Source organism: Notamacropus eugenii, chromosome 1 (genome assembly GCF_028372415.1).
Source record: "Notamacropus eugenii isolate mMacEug1 chromosome 1, mMacEug1.pri_v2, whole genome shotgun sequence".
In the NCBI taxonomy this organism is placed as follows: Eukaryota; Metazoa; Chordata; class Mammalia; order Diprotodontia; family Macropodidae; genus Notamacropus; species Notamacropus eugenii.
The window spans coordinates 517,939,582-517,967,562 of NC_092872.1; the positions used below are offsets into that span (position 1 = coordinate 517,939,582).

The following is a 27,981-nucleotide window of genomic DNA, read 5'->3' on the forward strand; positions in this document are numbered from 1 at the left end:
TGTTGTGTTATTGTGCACAGAAATGTGTGCAGTAAGTTTTTGCATATGGTCCAGGTAAAAAAGCACGGTCGCCTTGCAAGTTAAGTACTGCTTCAGTTCATTGTTCACGCTGGAAATTTTTTCTCCCCATGGAATGTAAGTAAAACTGAGTGTTTGTCACCAATAAATGGTCATACTAAATTTTTTTGGTTAATTTATTCATATATACTATTGTTTCTGGATTGCCTCCCCTTCCTTACCCTCCTTGGGGGAGAAGAGGTAAGGATTTGTAATGCTAATGTGATTCATTCTGGCCAGTAAACAGATGGTCTGAAATAACTTTATATAAAAACCATTGATCAATAAAATTGCAACTAACGAATCCTGGTAATCTTGAGCAGTGACTAAAGAAAGGGAATGCAGAAACTTGTTTCTGGATCACAAACCTCATGGGTCATTGGACTCTGGTGTTAATGGTTGTGCAGTTGTAAACAGGGCAGCACAAACTCGACAACTTCTTCTCTGGGCTCGCTCTTCTATTAGTTCCCTTTCCCTGAAGCCACATCAGCACTGGCAGACTTACTTTCCCTTCCATGCATCCTTCTGGGATTTGGAAGCCTTAGGTGTATCACAGAGGCATAGACCAGATTCTCAGGGGAGGAGAGTAAGACAAAATGGGGTAGCCCCACTCCTGTCCCCCGCCCTTACTGAATGTGTCCTGGACACCACAATTACATATCTGTGAATGTGATATGGAAACGTTACTGAAGATTTGCAATTCCAAAATCAAATGTGAGTTAACTTGGAAGAACAGATTGAGCCACTTGAGGGAGCTGCGATGGCTGCCATACTTCTACCCTAAGTCAGTCTTACCTTCAATCTGTATAGTGCTATCATTTTATTAAGTAGGTAGAAGACAGCTCATCAGTGATTCCTGTTCAAGGTGTTGGAATTATTTTAGATAGGAAGTTAAGCAGAAGGACCTTATTAATATTCTCAACTTACAAAGAATTAAAGTGAATAAATACTAACCCAGTAAGTTGGTTTAGATACTCTACAACAGACATTGATGGTAAAACGCAGGTGCAATAATTAAGTGGCAGAGCGTCTATGAGGTTAAGCACTTGCTCCACCCCAAGGGAATGATGGATCATTTCAAGTATCTGAACTATAAATCAAACTCCACATCATTCTGTACTCACAGGTCCTTAGTGAGAGCACATGTTGAGACCTATAGACTATGGCTAGAATGTCAGTAGTCTTTCTTCACTCAACCAGTTCTCTACCAGCTCTTTTAACATCTACCATTAAAAAGGCACAGGTCTTTGATAAGCAATTGAGCACATCTTTTCTCTGTTTTCTTGGTTATTTTAACACTTATTTTGGTACTTAATTGCAGAAACCATTGGAATGTACTAAATGTTTTCTAAACTGTATTAAATTGATTTTGAGCATTGCATGCAAAATATATGGTTGAAGGGTTTTATTTAAATTTTTTTTGACAGAACCAGAATTCTGTAAAAACAAATTTAGCATGGTATTTTTCCAAGCTGACACAGATTTTTTGCACCTGAATTAACTGGCTAATGATATAAAAATGACAAGCTTCCAGGAGGGGTAGAAAGGAGGTTTCATGTCTTTTATTTAACACATAATAGCTCCCATCATTGTAGTATTTTTGAGTTTAGAAAGAGTTGTCATTACTACATATGGGTAGTACAAGCATTAGTTCCATTTTTAGATGAGGCTGAAAGCTCATTCAGGGGAACGAACTTATTCAAGATCTTACAAGAGTAAAGCTAAGGTAGGCAGGCCTTGAACTCAAATGTCCCAACTCCTGTCCTCATCTCATTAAGGATGGGTAGGTGGAGCTGAATCTCTAGTTCTTGGTTTTTAATTTTCACTGATGTTTTTTTTTTTTTTAACATTACCTTCATTTTGAAAGATATACTCCCTCTTTTCTCTGTCCAATTTGGCTCTTGCTTTTTAAATTTCTAATTGTGAGATACTTCAATAAGTAGTTTAATTCTCTGGCTGTCCTTAAATATCAATTATATTGAAGATTTTGCCTCTGGAGAAGGCCATCTCTTTGTCAAAGTGAAGGGCTATGGTGATGTTTGAGGCTTGGTTATAATACTGTGCTAGTATGGCTGAATCTGCATTTGAGAACTCTGAAAACTGTATATTCTGCCACCAATCACCAGTGCAACTATGATATTATCTCTGTTACAGGTGTGTAAACTCAGGGCATCTCCTACCTGAAAGGCTGAGTGCTTTTGGTCGGCTCAAGAAATATACAACAGAAGATCAAGAGAAGGGCATCTGTGAGGGTCAAGGGCAGTGGTGAGGAAAGTGAAAACATTAGAGTTCTTCTAGGCATGTATTGTTTTGAAGCTGGAAGTTATCTAAAGTAACTCCAGCAAGGACACACAGCTTATAACCCTGGGGTAGTAGAATGAGATGCCTTTAGAACTTGAAAGACAAGTTTATTTCAAAAAGGATTTTTTTTTCACATCGGGCAATAAAATTACTGGAGCTAGAGGTACTCTAAATCACCAGCAGTGTCCATACAGTTGACCTAGATTCTAGCAGAGCATTTGACAACTTTATTTCATGTTATTGCAAACAAGAGATATGTGGCCTAAAGTAGATTTGTGATTGGTCTGATATATCCAGTGAATGACCTCGAGTGATTCATGATCTCTCGTGGAATACCCCTGGGCCCTATTCTGTTATTCAGTGCCTTTTATCAAGGCACAAGTTGGCATGCTCATCAAATTTCCAGGGCACACTAAACTGGTAGAGGTGGCTTAACACTTTGTATGACAATTCAAAAAGATCTTGAATACCAAACTTAATATGGTAAAATTTAATGGGGATATTTGTTTTATGAAAAGGGAAAGGTGTGGTTAGAAAGCAGTTCAACTAAATAAAAGGTCACAAAGGCTTACAAATGAGGAAGCAGGGATTGAGATGGAAGCATTTTAGAGGGTGGGCCCTAAGAGGCACTGTTCAGGGATAGGGAGGTGGTGGTCTAGGTGTGGTTTGCCTTGGTCAGATATATGGAATTTGGAGTGCCACACTTTATAGAAGGGGCCTTGATAAGCTGGAAATCTCCAGAGCAGAATAATCAGGATCGTAGAGGACCTTAATCCTGCAAAATAAAAGGTTAAAGGAACTGAGGATAATTTTGTTGCTGTTTTAGTCACGTTAGTAAAGACAGAAGTGGCTTGCCATTTTCTTCAGCTCATTTTAGATGAGGAACTTGGGCAAACAGGGTTAAGTGACTTGCCCAGGTGTCTGAGGCCAGATCTGAACTCAGGCGGATGAGTTTTTCTGACTCTAAGCCCAGTGCTCTGTCAACTGTGCCACTTAACTGCCTATAGGCCAGAAAACTTTTAGGGGATAGCAAAGCAGTTTTCAGACAGTATTTTAATATGCAGATAACAGAAAGACAAGTAATGAATAAAAGTTGGCAGAGAGGTTTAAGGTTCTTAGGGAAAAGTAATAATAAATAAAAATAATAAGAGCAAAGTGAAGGATTTCCCTTCACTAGAGATCTCCAAGCAATTTCAGGTCTGAGTTTGGCCTCTGGGGCAACCAGAATATTTCCATATCCACCTTTAGATGTACTTAATGGTGGCTATTTTCTCTAAATCCTTCCAGGCTAAATATCTCCAGTACCCAGAATACTGAAATTAGTGGACCATGTTACTAATACTGTGAAGCATTCATAGCTTGTTTTGCACCAATTCATCTTCCTATGGGGAATATGTATGTACCTAATACATTAGATCTAAGATCTAATGTACCTTATACTATTTAAAGAATTGAAGGCTAGTTGAATATAGCCTTGTGAATGTTTTTTCTGTTTCTTTTGAAAGCTTTTCCAGTGTCCTACCTATAGTCTTCCTCCACTTAATTATGTTAGCCAGGGATAAATGCAGAATGGTGAAGGCTTGGATTCATGATTCCTCAAGTCTCCTTCAAGTAACATGGATTATTCAGATGGGTGGATCTAAGCTCCAGTGTAATGCAGTACATGAGCAACAGAATAAAAATGGTACAGTTCTAAAGCTTTTGCTGACCACTGGTGAACTAAGGGGCTGTCTTCCTTTTTTACACATGTGAAAACCTCAAGTGTGTATTTTAAGATTATGTGCCCCTGAATAAACAGAAAGCCAATTTGGATGTCAGCTTGAATTGGACTTCTCAGCTTGCTAAGTGACTTCATAGGTACGTACCAAAGGGTAGGCAATGTAAAGCATGCTTCAGATCACTTGGGCACAAATGTAGACTTTGCCCTATCTACCTCACAGCGCTGTGACAATGCCAGTACCAACAATGACAAACCTTCTCCATGACAACATGGGGATGATTAAATTTTCTCGTCAAAAGCAACCCAGCAAAACTGAGTATAATACTTCAAGGGAAAAAATGGTCATTCAATGAAATAGAGGACTTTCAAGCATTCTTGATGAAAAGACCAGAGCTGAACAGAAAATCTGACTTCCAAACACAAGAATCAAGAGCAGCATGAAAAGGTAAACAGGAAAGAGAAATCCTAAGGGACTTACTAAAGTTGAACTGTTTACATTCCTACATGGAAAGATCATATTTGTAACTCTTGAGGCTTTTCTCAGTATTTGGGTAGTTGGAGGGATTATACATGTATATATAGACAGAGAGCACAGGGTGAGTTGAATAAGAAGGGATGACATCTAAAAAAAATTAAGGGGTGAGAGGAATATATTGGGAGGAGAAAGGGAGAAATGGAATGGAGCAAATTATCTTTCATAAAAGAGGCAAGAAAAAGCTTTGTCAATGGAGGGGAAAGGGGGGAGGTGAGAGGGAAAAAGTGAAACTTACTCTCATCACATTTGGCTTAAGGAGGGAATAACATGCACACTCAATTTGGTATGAAAATCTATCTTACACTACAGGAAGGTAGGGGAGAAGGGGATAAGTCGGGCTTGGGGAGGATGATAGAAGGGAGGGCAAATGGGGTAAACACTTTTGGAGCAGGGATAAGGTGAAAAGAGAATAGAATAAATTGGGGGGTAACAGGATGGAGGGAAATACAGGTAGTCTTTCACAACATGACTATTATGGAAGTCTTTAGCAAAACTATACATATACAGCCTATATTGAATTGTTTGCCTTCTCGGTGGGGAGGGAGGGAGAGAAGTTGGAACTCAAAAGATTTAGAAGGTTGAGAACTGTTTTTTCATGTAACTGGGAAATAAGAAATGCAGGTAATGGGGTACAGAAATCTATCTTGCCCTACAAGAAAAGAGATGATGGGGATAAGGGAGAGGTATGATAAAAGGGAAGGCAGATTGGGGGAAGGGATAATTAGAATGCAGGTGTTTTGGGGTGGGGGGAGAGAAGGGGAGAAAATTTGGAACTTGAAATGAATGTTGAATGCTGAAAACTAAATTGAGAAAAAAAAATTTTAAAATAAAGATCCTAATTTTTAAAAAAAAGACAAAAGCATTCAGCTCATTATCAATGCTATTCCCAGAGAGCCATCTATTTATCTGATGTATATACAGTGAGTGTACGTGTATATACTTACATATACTTTTATTGATGCAAACAGACAAATAGGATGGGCCTTGGAATTTGGGAGTGGCAGATGACAAGGTTTTTGTTTTTTGTTTTTAAACAATGAATTGCATGTGAAATTGTGCACTTCTGTTAGGTTTGTGTTCACTTCAACATCATAGTAACAAAAACTGTCCTACTTGTCTATGCCCTGATCTAAATTTCCTTAAGCTTTTCTGTGTATTTAAAAAATACTTTATTGGTTCTCATCATCTGCTTGGTCTTGGTGTTGCTAGGAGAAACCAGGGGGAAGGGGATGGAGAAAAAAGAGATCGTGGAGCTCTGCCTTCTGAGGCATCATCAGCACCCTTCATATGGAGAGTGAAGACAAATTGTTAACACTAATTATTAACTAATTATTAATTATTAGTATTTCTGATCCTTGCCTTGGGTGGATATGGGAACACATGCTCTGTGAAGGCATCCTATCTTTAATTAAAGTAGCAGGAAGCCTCAGTTTAATGTATCAGAACTGGGCATTTGCTATACCTGGGGAAACACTGCAACAGATGTCTACTCCTAGCAAAAGTAACATGCTTGGTCAGAAGTGCTTAAGTTGTGAGCTTATAATTCCAGAGAGTTCTCATTTGGTAACATAATAATGTGTTATTTGGTAACATATTTCTTAGGTTACCCCATTTTACAGAATAGGAAACTGAGGTTCAGAAGTAAAGTGACTTTACCCATGGACTGGATGAGAGTTAGCATGATTTAGATCAGGTATCAAAACCAAGGCATGTGGCTTACAACACTCCCGACTGCTGCCAGAACCAGATTAAAATGTAATTGGGAAATGTTTAACAAAATAAAAATACCATACAACTTTCATGTTAATTTGTGGTTTTCTAAGTCAGTGTGTGTTCCTGTGTTTAACACAACTGTTCTAGATCAATGCTTATTGAACCTCTTTATGGGATCTCAAAAAATTTGGCAATAATTAAAGGGTTCTGAATACGCAACAACAAAAAATTAATTAAAAATCAAACCAATGAATCTAAGGTGTTTCTGGCAGGGCATGCTTGTGTTGTAGCGTGCAACCTAGGTTCTGAATGAGCGTGCGCCCTCAGGCTATGCAAGAAGCCCTGATCAAGATGTGTGAGCCATAGACTCATGGCTTCTAATTAGCTTTGTATCTGCAGGAAGATTCACTGCAAAATGTGAATGCATACTTCACAAAATCTAGATCAAATAAGACAATGAAGGAGAAAATGTTAAGTAAATTAAATGTCACATTCTCAACTAAAACTTCTTCATGGCTCTGCATTTACTTCCCCACTATCTAAACTTGAGGGAAGAATTGTTTATTTGTGCTCTTTCCCAGTACCTGCCATAGAATAGGTAGCTATATGCTTTACTGAAAAAAGTGAAAACTACTCCCTCTCCTAAGCTACCACGTCCTGTGAATGTGTGCATTAACAGTTATCAATAGTACAAAACTAGGGAGAGTCTAAAGGGGAAAGTTTCTGCATCAAAAAGATGCATTCTGTTATTTAAAAAGTTGAAAAGTACTTCTGAAGTAGTTTTTTGCATTTGTGTTCACGTACTGTGGTTTTTGCCTTGGCATATACACTTTTCTTTAACCCATTTTGTCAGAGTAAAACAAAAGGGTGCTGATTACCTCAGCTGAGATGTAAGTAACAGGAGGATATATATTTAAAGAGCCATCAGAAGTACGGAGTGACTGGACTAGCCTGGCTTTCCCCTCAATGGCTCTCTCTATCCCTGACCATTAAATGAGGCAGAGACATCCTCCTCCTCTTCTGCATATAACTTAAAGAAAATAACATTTTTAAAAAATGGACAGCAATATATATATTTGCAATAAATGTGAAATAAATCACATTTCAGAGTACACTAAGAAGCTGGAGATAACCATTAACTCTTGAACAAGGGGCAGCTAGATAACTCAGTGAGTAGAGTACAAGGCTTAGAATCAGGAAAACTCATCATCCTGACTTAAAATCTGGCCTCAGACACTTAGTAGCTTAGGAGACACTTGGGGAAGTCACTTAATCCTGTTTGCCTCAGTTTTCTCACCTGTAACATGAGCTGGAGAAGGAAATGACAAACCACTCCAGTACCTTTGCCAAGAAAATCCCAAATGAAGAGTTGGATACAATTAAAAACGACTGAACAACAAGGAGTTCCAGAAACTTTGTTAACAATGGACTAGAACTTTCTCAACTCCACTTTACAAATAAGAGATGACACCAAGATTCAAAGTAAAGTGAAAGTCTGTTAAGTCCTGAGAATTCTGGGTCTGGAGTCAGAAGACCTGACTTCAAATATAGCATCAGATTCACCTTTGTGAACCTGAGCAAGCCACTGAACGCTGTTTGCCTCAATTTCCTCAAATGTAAAATGAGCTGGAGAAGGATTTTGGCAAAATGCTCCAGTATCTCTGCTAATAAAGCCCCAAATGGGGTCCCGAAGAGTCAGATACAACTGAAAATGACTAAACAAAGAATTCTAGACTTAGGTATTCGTATCAGTGCTTTCCTTCTTTATGTTCATTCGATTAGATCAGTAATCAAACTCATTGGCCTAGTTTTTATCATTTTATGCTATGGACCTGCTTATTACCAAAAAAAATTCTAAAATATACATGTGATAATACCTGGACTTCTAACTTGGCATGTGACCATTACAAAATACACGTTGTAATTTTGCCACTAAATTGAAAGACTCCTTGTAGAAATCTGTGTTTGCCTCTGATGATGAAGACTGTAGTGGTATTTCTGGGCAATTAGGAGGGCCTTGGGAGTCAGATGGCCATTTCTCCTCCCTGTAAAGGATTAAGGTGTTGACATCTTCATTTATGGCCCAGACTGTTGCTTTTCTCTTGTGAACAAACATGGTCTGACAAATTATTTGTCAAGCTCTTAAACAATGCTCCAGGCTTGGCTGCCTACTCTCTTGCCTGGCTCTTTTCTCAGGATTCTTCCACCAAATGTGTCGGTGTCACTGTTTTAAGAAACTACAAAAGGCTTCATTTCCTTCATTCAGATATCATATAAACTTGTTTTTTACTGCAACAGTGAAAATGAATAAATATGACTGACCTCAGAGAAAGAAGGAAATAAGATGAGCTTCACTATAAAATAACTTGCTATTATTTACTTAATTACTTAATGAAGTCATGATCTCATCCATATGGAAATGGCCACCATCACAACCCTTCTGTACTTTATCTTATTCAATTCTCTTAAATCTTCCAAAGAGAAACTAACTCTAGCTTTTAAAATATTTTGTGCTTATCGAACATCTGAGCTCCGCAGTTGCTTCCTTCCATTCTCCCCTTGTGATCAGTGTACTGCCTTCCCTAGTCACCCATCTGATAAGTAGCTGTTTAGAGCTGACATGCATCTTTCTCTTAAGGTCGCCCGCAGTTGCCTCACTTCAGCCATCATAGTATTCCTTAGTTTTCAGCCAGTGAGAGTCATTGAAAGTAGTCTTGTTTCCCAAACATGATCCGGTCCATTTTCAGCCAGTTCTAGACCGTGCTTGTTGGCTGTGAGATATGTACTGATGGTGTGTTAAATGGTATCTTATAATAATCAGAGACATGTTAAACTGGTCCATAGTAAACAGAAAATAGTTATGTTTCAGATTAAATACTATGAAGAACTTATTATACGATGCCACTTACTTAAACAAGGAGAGAGGACTGTGAAAGCAAAGTTTCAGTAAGCTTCACATAACAATATACTAATAGTCACTTCCATGGCACAAGAATAATAATCCTTAAAATTCAGGCTCAGTCAAAAGGCTACAGCCAAGGACCCAGAAGGCCACAGGTTCCCCACCCTTGGAAATAGTTAACAAACTTCTATCTCCTATTTTATTTGAAATTCAAATCTATTTCTAAAGTGAAGATTTGGCCTTGCTAATACAAACAAACCAATGACTGGACTAAAGGCTTTGGAAACAGGAAGAAACAGAGAAAAAAAAGCCAAACTAAATTATTTAAGTGCAAATACACAAAATTTTCAAGTAGTTAAAAAAATTAGTAAGCCCAAGAAAGAGAAAAGGGTGGTAGGCATTCGTGATATGACTCCTGTCTGATCTAGCATCTCCTGATTTATCTTTCCCTAGAAGAAATGAAATATATGAAACTGATGTTGACAGTAAAGATAGACCTTAAAGTATAAATTACTTTTTAAAAACATTTTAAAGTGTCTAGGTTATTTATCTTAGTTTTTTTTATTTTTGTTTTTTTTACAAATGTATACATGAAAAGTTTTTTGGAATTACTCTATGAGAGGGAACCTGACAGAGTGGGGAGGAGTTGGCCTCAGAGTCAGAAAGATTTACCTTCAAGTTCCTCCCTAATACTGTGTAACCCTGGGCAACTACTGAATAATTTGTATTGGTAGAGGAAATCCTCTGTGCTCTCCCTACTCTCCCTTCCCACTGAAAAAAACACCCAAACACTTCCACTTCTCCCTCTTCAACTGCTATGGTGATTTTAATGCCCTAATAAAACAAATCATATTTTTCTTTCCATAATAAGGCAGCAGATGTTCTACATCTTTAGACAAATCATTTCAATACAACGTTAAAAAATTATATAGCTTGACAAAGACTTAAAATCATAAAAATGAATCCTATGTGCCTGCTGAGTATGTCAGCTGTCAGAGACCTGAGATTTCATCTGATCCAGTGCCTCCTTTTACAGAAAAGGAAACTTAAAACTCCAAAACATATTAAAGTAACCCCGATGACAATGCTTGTCAGTAGTAGAATCAAGACTAGAGCCCCAAACTCTTCACTTCCAATCCCATGCTTTTTACACCAAGCTGCCGAGTCCTATGTGGTTTTTATGTTACAGTGTCTAAACAACACATCACAAAAAAAATCTTACTTGGAGTCTGCTTTCCTTTCCACAGTGCTGTAACAAAGCAGATCTCATACAGCTTCTGCCAGACATTTTAGAATGATGAGAACAGTGCTCAGGTGTCTACTTGTTTAATGAAAGTGACAAAGCCAGAAGCAGTCTTACTAGACCTGCTGCAAACACACTTAGGCTGCTTTAAATGATTCATCCAAAACTATAAAAAACAATTAGCATTAAGAGCAGTAGTAAGCATTTACAAGGCAGGCGTGTGAGGTTTTATGAAAGTGAAAGCATATTCTTGAATAATTATCACTAAAAATTCAGTATTAGGGTTAGCTTTAATGGATAAGATCCTGAATATATATAGTTTCTGCATAAAGTAGATTCCAAACATAATTCAGTTAAAAGGAGCAGAGGGCAAGTGCTGAAACTCTTTAAGCTTTGTTACGTTAATGGAAGCCACAGGACACTTTAATAGTCAAGCTAAGAGATTATTCAACTTTTGCTCACATTAAACACTGCTGTCAATATTATCTCTTATTAAGAAGAAGCTGAACTCATTTCCTTTTTGGGCATGCCCATAAAAGTCCTGAGCCAAACCTTGGGATAGAAAGGAGAGGGAGAGATTATCTTCTAATATATCAACTCCAGAAAAGTCTATTGGGGTAAATACTAAGTCCTTAAAAATCAAGTTATGTGTCACTGATGGAAAACACAAGGCAGAAAAAGACCACAATCCCAAACTGACTTCAATTCCTAAAAATGAATATAAAGGGAAAAAAACCCCACCTAGTACCTACATACATGGCAATGAAGGAGCCAAAATCATTTAACAAGACAAGGAGAAATTCTCAGAGGATCCTTGTGAAGTTGAGATAGTAAAGTATTAACCCCAATTTGCAAGCAGAGAAACTGAGGAAAAGAACAATCATCCAGCCAAAAGTAACATATCCTCTTCTTCAGTGTTATTGTGGCAAAGGTACAAGAACTGCTTGAAACAGCTCCATGGTTTTTCACAAAATTTAGACATTTAATTCACCTTTAGACATGGAGAGATGAATGTCTCAAGGTGAGTTTTCCCCCCAAGGGACCACTGTTCTAAAAATCCCAAAGACCATTAGTAAACTATTCTTCAGCTATTCTGTAACACAGTTTAGAGTTTTCTTTATTGCTGACTAAACAATTAAAACCACTCACAAGCAATTCTGTATTTATCCACATTTTAAATAAAAGAAAGACACAGAAAGAAAACACAAAATGACAAAAGCATCAAAAAGAAAAAGGCATTTAGTGACAGAATATGAGTCTCTACAGCAGTGCTCTCCAAAAAGTTAAAAGGTCATCCAAACACAGCAAATGTGGATCTCAAAATCAATCCCAAATAATGAGCTGCTACTAATATTCCCTTTAAAAGCTTCAAACTGGGAATGGAAAAAGGCACCCACCTCCATTACCTATGATCACATAAACCACCTAATTTGCTCAAGTTCTGCTTTAAGTAACATTTAATATCTTTTACAAGCTGGATTCTGTGATAATTTCCAAAAGGAGATGCTTGCACTGGTTTATCGAAGCTTTGCTTACAAGTCAATATCCTTTTATAGGAAACCCTTATTGAATTGTTGCCCATCAAGTAAATGAAGTTCAGAGCAGTGTTACACTTGCTGCTTGGAGATATCCCTGGAGATACTGTAATGCTTCTGCGTTCAGACTAGTGCTCACCATTGAAGGAACCTTCAAAAACAAGAAAAGCAGAAGAATTTCATTGTAAACTACTGGACTCTAATCTACTTCAAATATTATTTTATATTAATGTTATTAATGAATAACACCAAGAAAGCTTGTTGTAAAGTCATTCTTTTGGCTAACAAAAGAAATGTAAAATGTAAAATAGCTGATTAGCTATTAACTGAATGACACAAGCATCTCCTCCCCAGAACATTATATCTCATCTCATCTGATGATAAGGTTCTGCTTACCACCAACCATACAGTTTTCCAATAGGACTAGCTGTCCCTGATACTATCATCATTTTGCATATTGTTGCCTTCTGTGGGATATGCATATATTAGGGTCTTGAGGTAATCCAAGTAATAGCCAGATATCTGATAACACAAACTATGCTTTACAAATAAACATCCACAAAAATGCATCCTGGAGAATAGCAACATGCCATGTCATGGAATTAATTCAGTAATGAATAAATGAGGTTACTGCAACCAGAAGTAAGTGAGAGAGAGAGAGAGAGGTGTGTGTGTGAGAGAGAGGGGGTGGTGGGGGTGTATATGCGTACACACTGAGATATTCACCCTGAGAACTCTAGTAGGATGCCTTAATCACTTGCCAATACTTATTTCTCCTTAGCATATAAGAGTTCCATCAGGGTAAAACGCCCTCCTCCTGGTCCCCCCAAAAGGTCAGTTTAAGGAAACTGCAACTGAAGAGCACTAAAATGGAAAACTGAAAGTGTTTTTCCCTGGTCCAGATATCTGAAGGTGAATATGTGACAGCTGACTATATTTCAGAAAGAATATTTAGAGTTTTCCTATTTCCAGATTACACACAGAGACACACACACACAGACACAGACACACACAGACCTTAGCACTCTTTCCCAAAATATCTCCTTTATAAAATTACTCAAAATAACATCCTCAATCAGATGTATGGGGAAAAAAAGGGCTCAGTTCTCTATTAATCTACAAAAATAAATTTAGTGAATTGTAGTATGAATACGCAACCAAGATTACTCGGCATTAAGAAAATAAATTTTTAATTGGGTTCTATTGCAGTGATCAATAAAACAGGAAACCAAATGAATTTCTCTATCAGGCACCAAAAAGCCTGTTTCACCTATATTTTTCCTCTGTTCACAAAAAAAGTGATACCTACCCTTCCTGGGCATGCAGTAGACAATTTATGAAGAGACTGTGCCAGGTGGATTTTGGGATTATTCACCAATTGACCTACAGGATCATGTTCTTTTTTGCCAGCAAAGGCAAGTTGCGAGAAAGCAGTCTGGTATCCCGGTGTATCTTCAATATCAATAAAATGTTCTTCATCAGGGATTGTGTCATCTTCAGGTAATTCAAAAAGGCCAATCAGAGATTGCAATAAAGGTGTCCTAGAAGAGAAAGTGGAAGAAAGTAAAGAAAGAATCACCAAATGAAAAGCAGACTTAATCAAACAATAAATTGGAAAATACAAATTAACATTTGAGTATTAGCTATTCCTCTGAGAATTAGAATAAAACAAACTGAGACCTGGAAAGGACATAAAACACACTCTCAGGGAAGATTCATGTAAGATGGGATTACATTTTACTGGAATGTATTGTTGTATACAGGCAGCTGGGTGGTACAGTGTATAGAGTAATGGGCCTGGAATCAGGAAGATTCATTTTCCCCAGTTCAAACCTGGCCTCATATATTTACTAGCTGTGTGACCTTCAGTGAGTCACTTAACCTTGTTTTGCTTCAGTGTCCTCATTTGTAAAATGAACTAGAGAAGGAAATGGCAAACTGCTTCAGTATCTTTACCAAGAAAACCCCAAATGTGGTCAGTTAGATACTACTGAATACAATTGAACATGACTATGTTATCTTCTCAATGTCTCATTAGAAGGCAATTAAGAAATGATTATTGAATTTTAATCACTTAACTTGACACCATCATTTTACAGATAAGGAAACTAAGGCCCTGAGAAAAATTACTTTCCCAAGATCACAGAGCAAATATTAGTGGCAGACTAGGAATAGAGAAACAAGATTTCCTGAATTATAATTTGGGGTTCTTTCCAAAATTTTCAGCTAAGCAATTTTATGATCCTAAAGATGTGTAGAAGTAGTAATGAAAATACATTTAGAGCTCTGTACTTACCAAAGCTTTGTGTACTCAGTATCCATCATTGGAGGACATTCAGTTAGTAATTTAGTTATGCCAACAGCACAGATTTTCTTTTCTACTTGTCCAGAAACTTTCTGTATTTCAGGAATAATAATTTTCTCCAAGACCATTCCAAACATTCTGTTAAAATGAAGATTCACTCTGCATCAGTATCAAAGTAGAACAGAATGAAGAAATAATAAAGCAAAAAGCTTGGACATCATTTTTGTGCAAATGTTGAAAGTAAAAGAAACAAGTTCAAAGATTACTCTTTCTACCACCAAGGAGAAGAGGTTTTTACCTCCTGGAATTTGAGCCATGAGTAAAAGACCAAAAGGTCATCTTTAGCAGTCAATACCAATATTTGAAAATGGATAATGATCAGTATAATTCAGGTCTTTTGACAACGTAACTTTCTAAACTAAATATTAAGTATTAATATAATTTTTATCATAGCCCAACTCACTCTATGATTTAAATTGCATCATTGGCTATGTAGGAGAATTTAATTGGAGATAAACATGAAGTTCTAACACCTTAATCAAATGAGATGAAGAAATAACTTGGGGCACCAGGGGAATTTCTCAATGGAACTATCTACCTTATAGCACATCTCCAAAAACATTGTGGAAACCAAAGGAAAATCAAATCAGCCAAGGTGTCAAACTGAGGAGCAAGTCCCAGGATACAAATGTCCTACAAAATATATCTGCTACTGAATGAAACAGACTATTTTCTATTGTGTTATACTGTTTGGTTTTTCACATAGTTTCTCCTATCTGTTTTAATTCTTCTATGCAACATGAATAATGTGAACATGTGTTTAGTAAGAATGTGTGTGTAGAATCCATATAAAATTGCATGCCATCTCAGGGAGGGAGAGAAAATTTAAAACTTATGGAAATGATTATAGGAAACTGAAAACAAATTAAAAATGCATATACACATATATGTATATATGTACACCTGCTAGTTTAAGAGAAACTGCAAAGGCTAGTCTCCTATTCTCCTGCTAACTCTTGCACAGACGTGATAACAATCTAAGAAGTGAAGCTATATGAAAAGTCAGGTAAAGGAGGAAAAGGCAGAAGGACAAAGATGGTAAGAATGATGGCTCCAGCTAAGAGATACAAGAAGCAAGATATAAGAAGAATCCAAAAGGAAGGTGGAATGGAGTGGTGGAGAGGATGGATGTCTAAGTGCAAAACTTACCATGAAGAACATTAAAGCTTAACATGAATACTGGGGGGTGGGGGTGGAGGGGTAGAGAGTTGTTATCCTTCTTGCCCCCACATCCACCTATATGACCAAGTGGCTTTAATAAGAATGGTATTTATCATAAGGAAAACTGGTGCAAGGAGGAGATGATTCATGTAGACACGAGAGAAATGGAAAATATAAGAAGTCTTGTTGTCAGGTAGTCAGTCAACAAACATTTACTAAATGCCTACTATGTTCCAGGAATTGTGTCAAGTGCTAGAGATTGCAAAACTGGGGAACTGGGAGAGATTTCTTGCAGAAGGTGGAGTCTGAGCTGAATCTTGAAGGAATCTAGTGAAAATAAGACGCAAGAGTGAGGGAGCAAAGCACTCCAGGGATAGGGGACAGCCAAGAGATATACTGTAAGGATAAGGAACAGCACATATAACCAGATCATATAGAATGAGTGGAAGAGAGTACAATGCAAGACTGAAAAGGGCACAAAGAACCAGATTATAAAGGCCTTCACAGTTAATCCTGGATAAGAGGGAGCCACTGGAGTTTACTTCTAAACTGGGAGTGGGGAGGGCCAAGGAAGAAACCTAGTCAGATACACACTTTAGAAAAAGTACTTTCTTAGCTGAGCTGAAGATGAATTGGAGTGGAAAGAAACTTGGCAAGGAGGACAATCAGAAGGCTACTGCAATTTTCTACGTGAAGGGGTAATGTGGATTTGATGTATAGTAGTGGCTGTGTGAGGTGAGAGAAGGGGATGCATATGAGAAGGCAGATTGAAAATGTGGATGAATGAGTGAGGACTATAGCTCTAAGGGGGGAAGACTTTAAGGGAAAAGATATTGAGTTCTGTTTTGAACATGATGAATTTGAGACACCTACGAGACACCCAGTTCAAGAGGCAGCTGGTGAGGCACGCTTGGTTTATCAGAGAGACTAGGATGTTTTTAACTTCCATTGTATTGTCACTGCTTAGTACAATCCCCAGAACATTGTAAGTACTTAATGAATGTTTGTTGATTCACTAACTAATGGCAGAGATTACAGCTGAAGCGATGGGATCTGATGATATGACCAAAAGATTTAGTACAGAGCAGAAAGAGAAGTATTCTTAAAGGATACTCATAGCTAGTGAGTGTGACATGAAAAATATGTAACGGAGACCAAGAATTGGTGATCAAAGTCAGGAGAACAAGTAGAGAGGAGTGTCACGAAAAACTAGACAGGAGAAAGTGACCGAGTCAAATGTTACACAGTTCAAATAGGATGATAACCAAATAATTAAAGACATTTAGCAATGCACATTCTCATGATTAATCATAGTCATCTGGGGCAATAACCCTTAGGAATGGATAGGGTGTGGACCTGTGATTTAACTGACATAAGAAACTAATGCTTACATGGGACCTTTCAAAAGTCTTAATTTATGTTATTCTTTGATACTGACCTTCAATGGGAGGTGGTAGAAGGTGGTCACAACTAGAACACAGATTTGAGGGCTAACAAATCACATATTATTCCTTTCTGAGATATTAAAAAAAAATGATAAAGAGCAAAAACCTAAAGGATAGAGCGGTTAGAAACTTTTGAATATAAAATTTTAAGTCCACTGAAGGTCAAATAAACACATGACAATTATACTTACTTTGGCTGTATGCTGTCAAAGATCTCTTGAAGTGCTAATGCCCCATATTTTATGCAGTATAAATTAATAAAGACTAAGAAACCTGTTGAGAAAAAAATGCTCAATGGTAATGATTTTACATTTGCTCGAAGGGAGAAGGTAACATAGAATACACAAATCTAGGAATACACCAAAGTCATCTGAAGCTTCAAGGACACCTTGGCTAAAGTACAGCAGCACTAACTGTTCACCTAATAATGGAATTTCATGCCGATGTCTGGTAGTCATCCCAAATTCAAAACCTATTATGCATAGGTCATTCTCAATTTCCACATTTTTTTTTATGTTCTAGCATTTATTTTTGAATACAGAATTTGTCTTCCTTTTTAAATAATCCAGGTGAAATCCCTATTTCCTTACCAGAAATCTACTGATACCTTGAACTATTAATTGAATTTACTTTCAAGTTTTAAATTAAATATCCACACAGCATTTCCAATCCATAAAGTGTTGGTGTGGGGAAATTAAGCATGTTACAAGTAGATTTTGCATAGTGACAAGATTGTGTGATTTGCTACAAAAGAATGACTTACAAATGGTGCTTTTTCCATCAAAATTAATGGAATTATAAGTATATTCTGCGATTGTTTATGATGCACTCCTATATAAGTCAGATTTTTAAAACTGTTCACTTTAACCCAGCATTAAAACATCAAACTGAACAACAATGAAAAGGAAATAAATTTAAGGCTGCGCTCCTATGCTCTTTGCATTAAGGTTACTCAAAGCACATGCCAGGAACCTCAATTATTCATACGCACAGAGACACTGACAAATGCACATTTTGAAGAGAGCTCCTCACAGACATCATCTCACTGATCAGTGAACTTCTTTCACTGATTACTGCCTCCCTTTTAAAAACATTCTATTGAAGAAGTGTTATCTTTTCACACTGAGGGTTTTTCATAATGTTTTAGGAAAATAGGTGAAAATATTAGCCAATAACTATACAATATTACAGCTCGGAGGGACCTTGGAGTTTCATCATGTTCAACACCTCCACTTTACAGATCTGGAAATTGAGGCTCAGAGAGGTTAAGTGACTTGCCTTAAGTCACACAGCTAGTTTGTGGCAAAGGCAGGGCTAGAATCCAGGATCTCCTGACAAATCTTAGGCAAGTAAAAAATAATGTATGTATATGACACTTTCCGACTTTAAACAGACATATGTTCTGGGGGCAGAAAACTTTCTATAAATAGCCTGAGAACACAGATGATTGGAAAATTGAATGGGAACTTTGTGCTACATATATATGGATTACTAGCTTCAATTTTTTGAAACATAAATCTCTTTTTTAAAAAAAAATCAAGAAAGAGTAGTAAATCCATTATTATTTGTTCATTTCTTGGGAAAAGTGAAATTTTAAGTATCTGAATGATACACTTCTTATTACAGGTCAAGAAAAGTAAAATAGCCAGTAAAATATATTTTAAAATGCACACACACATTCAGCTTTAACAGAACTAAAATACAATCCAAATGGGGGAAAAAAACTATTTGATCCCAAAGTATCAATATGGAATGATTTCATATATATATACGGAATTTATGTAAGGTGAAGATTTAAATCCTATCAATTTCCATATCTGACCGAGGGAATTCACAGGGTCATAGGGTCCACCTACTCAAATTCCTTAATTTTACATATCAAGAAACTAACCAACAAAAGGTTAGTTAAATGACTTTCCCTTGATCATGGAAGTCTCATATCTACATCCTACAGTCCCCATTCTTCTGGAAGTAATCATCCTTTGTCTTTTTATCAGAATTTCTTGGGAGTGAGGGATCCAGAGAGGGTGTCTTCTACTGTGAAATCACAGCCTTAAAATGATTATGTATGTCAGGCATCAGTGTTTCCAACCACCATCCTATGATTTTCAAAGAAGTTTGAAACTAGGTAAAAACCTTATATTTAACTAATACAACTCCCTCATTTTCTAAAATGAGGAAATTAAAGCCTGAATAGCTAAATCCCCTAGGTCACAGGAAGTAGGGCCAGGCTCTAAATCTAGGGCCTCTGCCATACCATATGACTGCCTAGAGTCACCATCATGGTCACATGCATTCAAGCACCCAGAGTTCACACTATTTTCCCATGGAAACAAATGTTACAAATAGTGGTAGGATACTGTTGAAATAATATTACTACTTCAGTTCTGATACATTATAAAAATGCTCTATGGCTGGAGTAGTAATCTAACCACTGGGTTTAATACTGTTTCTATGGGAAAATCTACTCTGAGTTCTACGTAACTACTGAAGAAAAAAAAACAAACACAATCACCAGCCCACAAAGTACCACAGATTCAGAACAATACACTTTTGAAACATGGCCAATATGCAAATTTGTTTTGCTTTATTATACTTATTGGTTTTAAGGGGAAGGTTGAGTAGTGATTTTGATGAGAAAAAAAGAAAATTAAGAAAAGATATCAATGAAATATCAAAAATACAGAGAAGAAAGATGTTCAGGAGGAGACAAGTGGCAGTGCTGATATTAGTGTTGAATACACATTTTAAAAAGCAAAATGTATGTAACAGGGACAGTTTCAAATTCTATCTTTTTTCCTTCTTTGTATAATGAAATGTCCATGTTTGTTATTATTAATTTTACAAGAAAAAAAATTTAATCTTAATGAAAAACAACACCAAAGCGTTTTTTTTTAAAACTACAATCTGTTCCTGAATTGGGATTCTCTTGCCAATGTAAATAATGGAAACTAAAATATTTTTTAAAATATCTGTTATAAGTTATCGTTTCCCTAATTAATTTGTCCCTGGAACATTCTTGGCCAGAGTTCCAATAGCCTCCTATTTATACAGCCCTCTAAAGTTTACAATACTTTCCTCTAAATGCTAACAGCTGGGTGATACAAAAACTTTTTTAAGTCTGAAGGAAATTGAGATTTGGACAGGTTGAGGGATTTGCTCACTATTACAGAAAAGGTAGGGCTGCAAGCTGAAATCTGAAAGGAGGCCTTCTGATTCCAAGACCAATGCTATATCCCTCATATGACATCAATGAATTCATTGATTAAATGAATTTAAATTCAACGAATTCAAAGGGAGATAGGAGAAATTTTAGGGAAAGTGAAGAGAAACAAATATTTTTATATAATTAAATATGAATTTTATAAAAGTTTGTGATTTTGTAAATAATTCTCTTTTCCTGTTCAGTGTTGATGAAATTTTCATGTTTGATGCGTGTCAAGTACAGAAAAACAAAAACAAAAATTTTAATGAGAAAATTTTGCATTTTATAGAAGAGTAATGAGTAGCTAGAATAACCATTTTCTCATAGAGTCCTATTTATAGGATCACAAGCTATCCAACAGGAAGGGGTTTTTAATGATTATCTAAGGATTTATATCACATGAAGCATAGAGTTCATGTGTATGTGTTTAATAAATATGATTATTTATGATCAAGATTTCCAGTAATATTTCTACTTTTTTTTTTTAACAAAAAATCCTGTACATCACCAAAATATCTAGTGTTCACTTACTCTTGATAAACTTGGTGGTTTTGGAATTCTGAAGTCTTTGGAACAGTAGAATGAAGATTTGCTTTCTGTACTGGTCAACTGACTCCCTAGGGAATAGAATGAAAGTATTACATTACTGAAATAGCTTTATTATCTTACTTAACATTGAGTGAAGAAGTGATGAAATACAAACAGAACTGAACTCATACTCACGGAGGCATGTGCTCAATAATACTGTTGAGAAGAAAGAAACCTTGGTGATCATTTGCTTTAGAAGCAATAAGCTTCTGGAAAACACCTAGTAATCCAGGCTGGAAGAAAAAATAGTCATAATTAAAAAGAAAAAAGAAACACTTCTTTGTTCTGCATATAACAGTTAAACACGTCACCAATGTTAAAAAGATGATCAAAGATTAAAAGCAGCAACTTTAATACTAAGTTCTCTTTCAAATGCAATGAAAATACTGTACTGAACATGAATTAACTATGCTTCTGGGGTCATTTTAAAAAAATGGTAATCTTGAATGACATCACCTTTATAACTAGAATCTACCACACCTCTCATCACAAGGCCAGAAACCCATCCAAGACCAGATCTGCACCAATAGCTAGAATACAGGCTCAACCCATGAAGTTTTCAACCTTCCAATAAGCAATTCTTTGTCACATGGCCTTCAATCTGTTTATCAGAAGGTCCATCTTTGCCATTTGTCACGCTGTACAATGGCATATCCCACTGAAAAAGTCCTAAATTCAAACACTTTCCTGCTGCTTACTAATTTTTTTAGTAACTCTTCATAATTACTTAATGTCTTACAATTAACAAAACATTTACAAAATTTACAATGACCCTGAAAATAGTACAAGTACTTTTTTATCCCCATTTCACCAATGTGGAAATAGTCAGAGGGGTTAAGTGCCTCTAACCTAGGTTTTCTAGCTCCATATATGGAGCTACATATCACTATATGGTACCACTTGCATACCTAAAGAGCATGGATAAGGAAGAAAAATGACTGTGAAACTCTAAGTCCTTTAAGCCAATAGGATTTTTTAATTTTATTTTTATTTTTTTATTTCATAAAAATAAAGTTTTTCTGGTAAGGTCAAAAGTATTCTTTTTATGATTTTTCTCATGGGATTACAGATTTAGAGCATAAAGGGTCCTTAGAGGTCCTCTATGTATGATAAACCTGAAGCTCAAAGCCATTAAGTCATTCTTACAAGGTCAGTCAGTAAGTACTTAGCAAATCCAGGATTCAAAAAGTAGAGATCTTGTAGTACTAACTTTTCAGGTGTCAGGACTGTGCAATATTTTAATAATCTATATAAAAATAACTACTATCTATAACGTTTAAAATATTACAAAGCACTTTCGTCACAACATCCCTGAAGCAGATAATGCAAGTATTAATGAACTAATTTTAAAGAGGAAGAAACAAGGACCTATATTGATATTATCTACTAACTGATTCAATGTAACTCATCTTAAGAAAAAATAAAAACATACTTTAATTATCTTCATAAAGCTAGCTTTGAAAATTATAATTAGGAATCAAAATTAATCCAACTTACAATTTTATCTGCTGCAGCACTTGCTATTGTATTTGAACCTTTCTCCAAAAATGCCTGGAGGAGCCTCACCAGAGGAGGAATGTTTCCTGCTCTTTCCCACAGCACTGGCTGGAGAAGGTGAGGAAACAAGGACATGTAGGAAGATGGAATGCCATTTTTGTGTGTTTCCAGAAGCAAAGACATCACTTGAAACACATAGGGAATAAACTCTATTTGATGGAAGAAAAAACATTCACTTTAGAATCAATGCAACTAATAACCACATCATATAAATGCTCACCCCTTAAAATTGTTACAATCTGCAATCATCATTCTTACTCCGTAGTTCAGCAACAGACAACCTGCCACTATCTTACCTTGTACATCATTCTGCAGAATTTCTGTAAATACCATAAACAAAGCCTCCTCAAAGTTTACAACAGCAGCAGGGTTGGCCTTGCAAGTTATCCTTATAGATAAACATATTGCCTCAAACATGTAATGATTAAAGTGAGGTTTACTTGGGTTCTAAAACAGAAAACAAAACCAATGTAAATTACTTTATGGTTAGTACTTCGGTAGCTACTTTAAACTGCTGATGAAGTGCCTTTATTTCACTTTATAATAATGGCTCAAATTATATGATGTTTTATAGTGTACAAAGCCCTTTTTTGGACAACAGCAATTAATAAATATTTGTACAGACAAGAAAACTGAGGTTTGAAGGGATGCAATATTGCACAGCAGGACCAAAATTTAGAATCAGGTTAAGAACTGGATGTGCCAAAGGACTCTATTTGAAAAATAATTCCACTGACAACTGATAACTGAGTATTCAACTTTCACATAAAAAACTCTAGTAAAGGAGAATTCACCACTTCCCAAAGTAAATCTAATTGTTAGGGAGTTATTCTTTACATGAAATGAATTCTACTTCCCCACAATGTTTCTAGTTCTTCCTTCTGGAGCCAAGAAAAATAAGTATAATCCCTCTCCCACACAGCAACCTTCAAAAGTTGTATTATGTTCCCACTATCTTCAAACAATACCCACGCAGCATGGCCACCTGACTCCACACTCCCCTAGCACATCTTATCTGGATATAGTCCAGCTTGTCAAGGTCGTCTTTAAGATGTGACTCCCAGAACTGAACTCTAGATGTGATGGTTTAAGAAAGGAAGAGGGTGTCAGAACTACACAATATAGGCACGGCTCTTTCTACTCTGTCATACTTCCCTATCTGAATTAATTATTTCATAAGAGACCCTAAAAAGCAGCTATTCAAATTTAAGTTTTACATAAGTAAACTTAAAATTCATTTAAGCTAGGAATTCTTATGCATTTTTTATTCTATTGCAAAAACAAAATAACTGCAAAAGCAAACTAAGGTAGAAACAAAGGCCTTTCCTTCACCCTTAAAAAAGGATTCAAAATATTATCCTAGCCTGGAGTCTTTAGATTAATCTGAAAGAGAAACCCTTATCAGTCTTGCTTTAGATATCAAGTCAGAAATCATAAGTAGCTACCCCCTCTGTAAATCAGTCACAAGGATTTTTCACTCAATTATTAGAGCCAGGAACCCTTGAATGATCTACTCAACAGGATTAGAGTATAAACTAAAAGGAGAAAAGGAAGTCTCAATTATTTCAATCACCAGTTGGGAAAACTCTTGAGAAGAGTGGTCAAAGTCAAACACGGTGATTTTAGGAAACTGATTTTCCAAGGGTGTGCCTTGTCTGTTAGATGTTAACCCTAAAGTATGTAATAATATTTTTTTAAACTACGAGATTTTCCCCATTCAAAGTTTCTATATTACTTTTTAAATGTCTTGTGTTGAGAGATGCATAAGGACATAAGAGATGATTGTGGACTTTTTTTTTCTTCAAGAAAATTTTTTATAAATTGTTCTGGGGAGACTTTTCTGTGTCTAAAATGCAGAGTTCCCTACTAACATTCTTCTAACTTTTCAGGATATGTAGCAAAGTAATTACATAATCAGTGAATTTTAGAGCAGGAAAAGACATGAGAGATTGTTTAGTGACATAAATAACTGTTGTATCACCTAATCAAAATTAAACAGCTAAAATACTAAACCACATCTTTTCACATAGTAGTTAGGAATGAATACTAAAAAAGGGAAACTGTCAACTGCGAAACAACAATCAGTTTTTAATCTAATAAGCTATCCCAAACTATTTAAATGTAAATCTAACAACTGGTTAAGAACTGAGTAGAACATAAGAGTAAAGGAAGAAAACAGGAAACAGAAGACAGACTCAGTGACAAATTTTCTTCACAAACTAAGTTTCTGAAGATAGAACAAAAGCCTAAAACACAAGTTTTACTGGGAGCTTTTTGTTATAAAATTCTTTTCTAGCTGTAATGTTAAATGAAAATATAATGAATAACAGTTTCTAAACAAAGATGTGATTACAAAAAGAATTATAGTTTCTAAAATGTCTATTGCATATGGAGTCAAATTTTCCACAGAGTCCAATGTCACTCCCTGAAAATAACATCAAATTTTGGAAATCTTCTTGGCCAATAGGGTACCATTTAGCAAAATGTTGGTCTGATACACCTCCCTTCAATGTCTAATTTATTATAAAGGAGTACACAGAGAACTACAGTGTGATTGGTATTTTAGAACTTTCTCTTCTTTACCTTACTAACAGCTAACAGTTTCTGTGTAAGCTGTGTGATGAGAGTGGGGATATATGGAATTATGGCTTCTTGCAGGAGAGAAAAACTTCTCATGATAGCTGTAAAAGAAAAAAGGAAAAAAGAAATCAGGCTTAGTCAAAACTCCAGAACACAATAGTAACAGTTGAAGAGAAAAAAAAGCCTCTGATTCCACTGTGAAATGGACTATCAGGTAGACTAATTAGGTAGTGACTATAACACTGGGCCGGAACAAGAAGTTTGAGATCAAATTTGACCTCAGACACTTATAAGCCATGTAACCCTGGGCAAATTATTTCACTTGTCTGCCTCCTATTCCTCATCTGCAAAAAGGAGATAATAACAGCATCCACCTCTCAATGTTGTTGTATCAAATAAAATATTTGGAGTACAGATCTCTGCAAACCTTAAAGTGTGATATAAGTGTTAGCTATTATTATGTTAATAAAATTTGAAATATCTTTTTCGCTTCTGATAAAACTTTACAGTAATCCTGTGAATATAAAAAACCACAATGAATGCTAGGCTCCACCCCAAACTTTTATTTTTAATAATTTTAATCATATTTACTTAACACACAAAACAAATGAAACACACCCCATAAAAAAGTTAGTTTCTAAGTGGGACAGATTAGTATCTCACACACTAAGCTGAGTCTTCTCAGCTGCCTGTGTAGCTACAGTAACTACTTCACAGATTTATTTCCTTCCACAAAAAGTGCAAGATACAAAGATCACTGTAATAAAATCAGATGATACAGACTGGATGGTAGAGAGACAGAAGAGGTGTTCCCAAAGACAGTGCATAGTCAGTAGTTTTTTAGCACACTAAAACTTTTAACAAAAATTAACTGTTTATAATAAATTTATGTGTGTATATTTATGGTAGTAAATGTTAAAACAGGTATTTAATATACAACATTTCTGCATATGACATACTAAAATGTTTTAAAGTTTTCTTCACATACATACCTACTCAGTAATTTTCTACAGAAAATCTCTAAAAATTCCCATTTAATTATGGATAATCAACCTCAGAATAACCAAAACCATGAATGTGAAACCTGAGAATGTCAAGGGATGACTATAATTCTCTATGTTTCCTACAGAATAAGCCCTCAACATTTTAGTTGACAATAGTCTTAACTAGTTAGTTTCCATGGGCTCTTTTAGTATACCTAAGGCAAAAGACTAGAAAGAGAGGAGTTAGCAGCGAAGTTATAAATTTGGGGGCAGGAGAAGGCCTCAAGTGCCACCAGTACTACAAGGTTGATTACACCCAGTCTAAAGGATATGGGAGCCTCTGCTTTGAGGATAGAGGTGTAATGTTAATGTAAGGTTAATGGGGGGGGAGAGTGTGTGGAGAAATCAAAGATATTCTCCATCCATTAATAGGCCTTAATACCCTCTGTTAATTTCTACTGAGGCAATGGGTCAGAGGGTGTGCCTTAGGGTTCTGAAAAGTGTGTAACTGCTTTGAGGTGAAGTTTTACTTTGATGCTTACTCACTGGAAGTGTTCATTTGGCCAATCAAGATTCTGAGTAGCCATTAAGGAGCTCCTCTGGCTTTAAAAACCCAGATGTTAGTGCTTCTCTCTGGTAACTATGTATGTATGTAATAATCAGACAGTTAGAAGCCCTGTCTGTTGGTCTTTAGTTCTCTGCTTGTATTTTCTGTGTTGGCATATGTGATTGATTAAAGTAATTTTTCACCTGGCAGACCTTAAGCCTGACTGAATGCAAGTGGATAATCTAATCCTGCCTGGAACTGACATGAAGTCAGGGAGATATTGTATCCCTGCAATGTCCCTACTCTTGGTGGCAATTTCCTATAGTGGGGTTGCAGATCTTAATACCAGATCTATTCAATTATAGATTATTGGTAGGGGAACATCTGAGGTTAAGTCTAAAATTAAGGTATCAGACATAGGATTTTGGACCAACAACAATAAGTAAGGGTCCTTTAATTCTTAGCAATACTGTGGAGACAATTAGGTCAAGAGCTTGTGAAGTCAGCAACTTAAATATTATTTGTGTCTCAGTTGGTTAATGTTTTAAAAAAAAAATTCTTTTGGGGTCCATATTGTAAATGCTTTAAAAAGAAGTATCACCTGACCAAAAGTTTGAATTGTTTTATCTATTATAAGCTGTGTTAAAAAACGAAAAATAAAAATAAATAAATAAATAAATGAAGTGATTGTTGACCCCTCAAAAGTTGCTTCCTTTAGAGAAAAGCAGATGTAAGAACCTGTACAGCAGGTCTTCCTATGTATGCAAGTGTCCCTGCTGTTACAAGAGGGCCCAAAGAAATGCCACTAATCTGAAAAAATAAAGGAACGACAGGAAACCTACACAAGTCACATAGAACTACACTGAACGGTAGAATTGTCAAAACAGTCCACCACTATCAAATTGGTCAGAACCAGATTAAAACATAATTGGAAAATACTGTACAAAATAAAAACAGACAACAATACTTTTTAAAACTAAGTCAACAAGGATCCTGCTTATGGGGATTCTTATGCAAGGATTAGTTCCCCTCTACTCAGTTCTATTTGAGTTTGATATCACTGCTCTAAGCAAATGTTATGCAAACACTTTGCACCTCTGTGGAAAACACTAATACAACCACAGAATGAGGAAAACCATTTTTGCAAAGGCATAGGAGATCTTGAAATTGCTTTGTAATGAAACAAGACAAATAGCCATTTCTTCAAGGGAAGGGTGCCGTTTTTGAAACTTTTTTTCCCTAATCTCAATCTGTAATTAAAATGCTATGCTCCTATTACATTTCCTAAACATCTTGGAAAATTTTCTTAAACATCATTTTGGCATACCCATACAGTTTTTGAGGCACATAACTAGGTACAATGCTGAGTAATTATTGCCTGGAATTTGAAATCAGACACTTAGTTATGGTCCCAAGTTATGCTAGAGAAATGCTTACCTTTCATTATATACTCATTTTCAGAAGAGCCAGGAAGTGTGAGCGCTTTGAAAAGGTTTGTTAGCAGAATCTCTACAAAGGGTGCGATTTCTGCAGCTGTAATACTG

The 27,981-nt window shown here is 36.1% G+C and overlaps 1 protein-coding gene across 1 annotated transcript in view; it reads right to left on the reverse strand.

Annotated features, from left to right (window-relative positions):
• Positions 1–11,692: 11,692 nt before the first annotated feature.
• CSE1L (chromosome segregation 1 like) overlaps positions 11,693–27,981 on the reverse strand; it is a 57,622-nt gene continuing 41,333 nt past the window's right edge. The window contains exons 16-25 of the mRNA XM_072633596.1: positions 27,875–27,978; positions 24,911–25,008; positions 22,624–22,774; positions 22,268–22,476; positions 20,906–21,003; positions 20,714–20,799; positions 17,169–17,250; positions 14,303–14,449; positions 13,316–13,547; positions 11,693–12,157 (exon numbers count right to left, since the gene is read on the reverse strand). Coding sequence (XP_072489697.1) covers positions 12,068–12,157; positions 13,316–13,547; positions 14,303–14,449; positions 17,169–17,250; positions 20,714–20,799; positions 20,906–21,003; positions 22,268–22,476; positions 22,624–22,774; positions 24,911–25,008; positions 27,875–27,978 — 1,297 coding nt within the window. The 3' untranslated portion in view covers positions 11,693–12,067. The remainder of the gene's footprint in view (positions 12,158–13,315; positions 13,548–14,302; positions 14,450–17,168; positions 17,251–20,713; positions 20,800–20,905; positions 21,004–22,267; positions 22,477–22,623; positions 22,775–24,910; positions 25,009–27,874; positions 27,979–27,981) is intronic.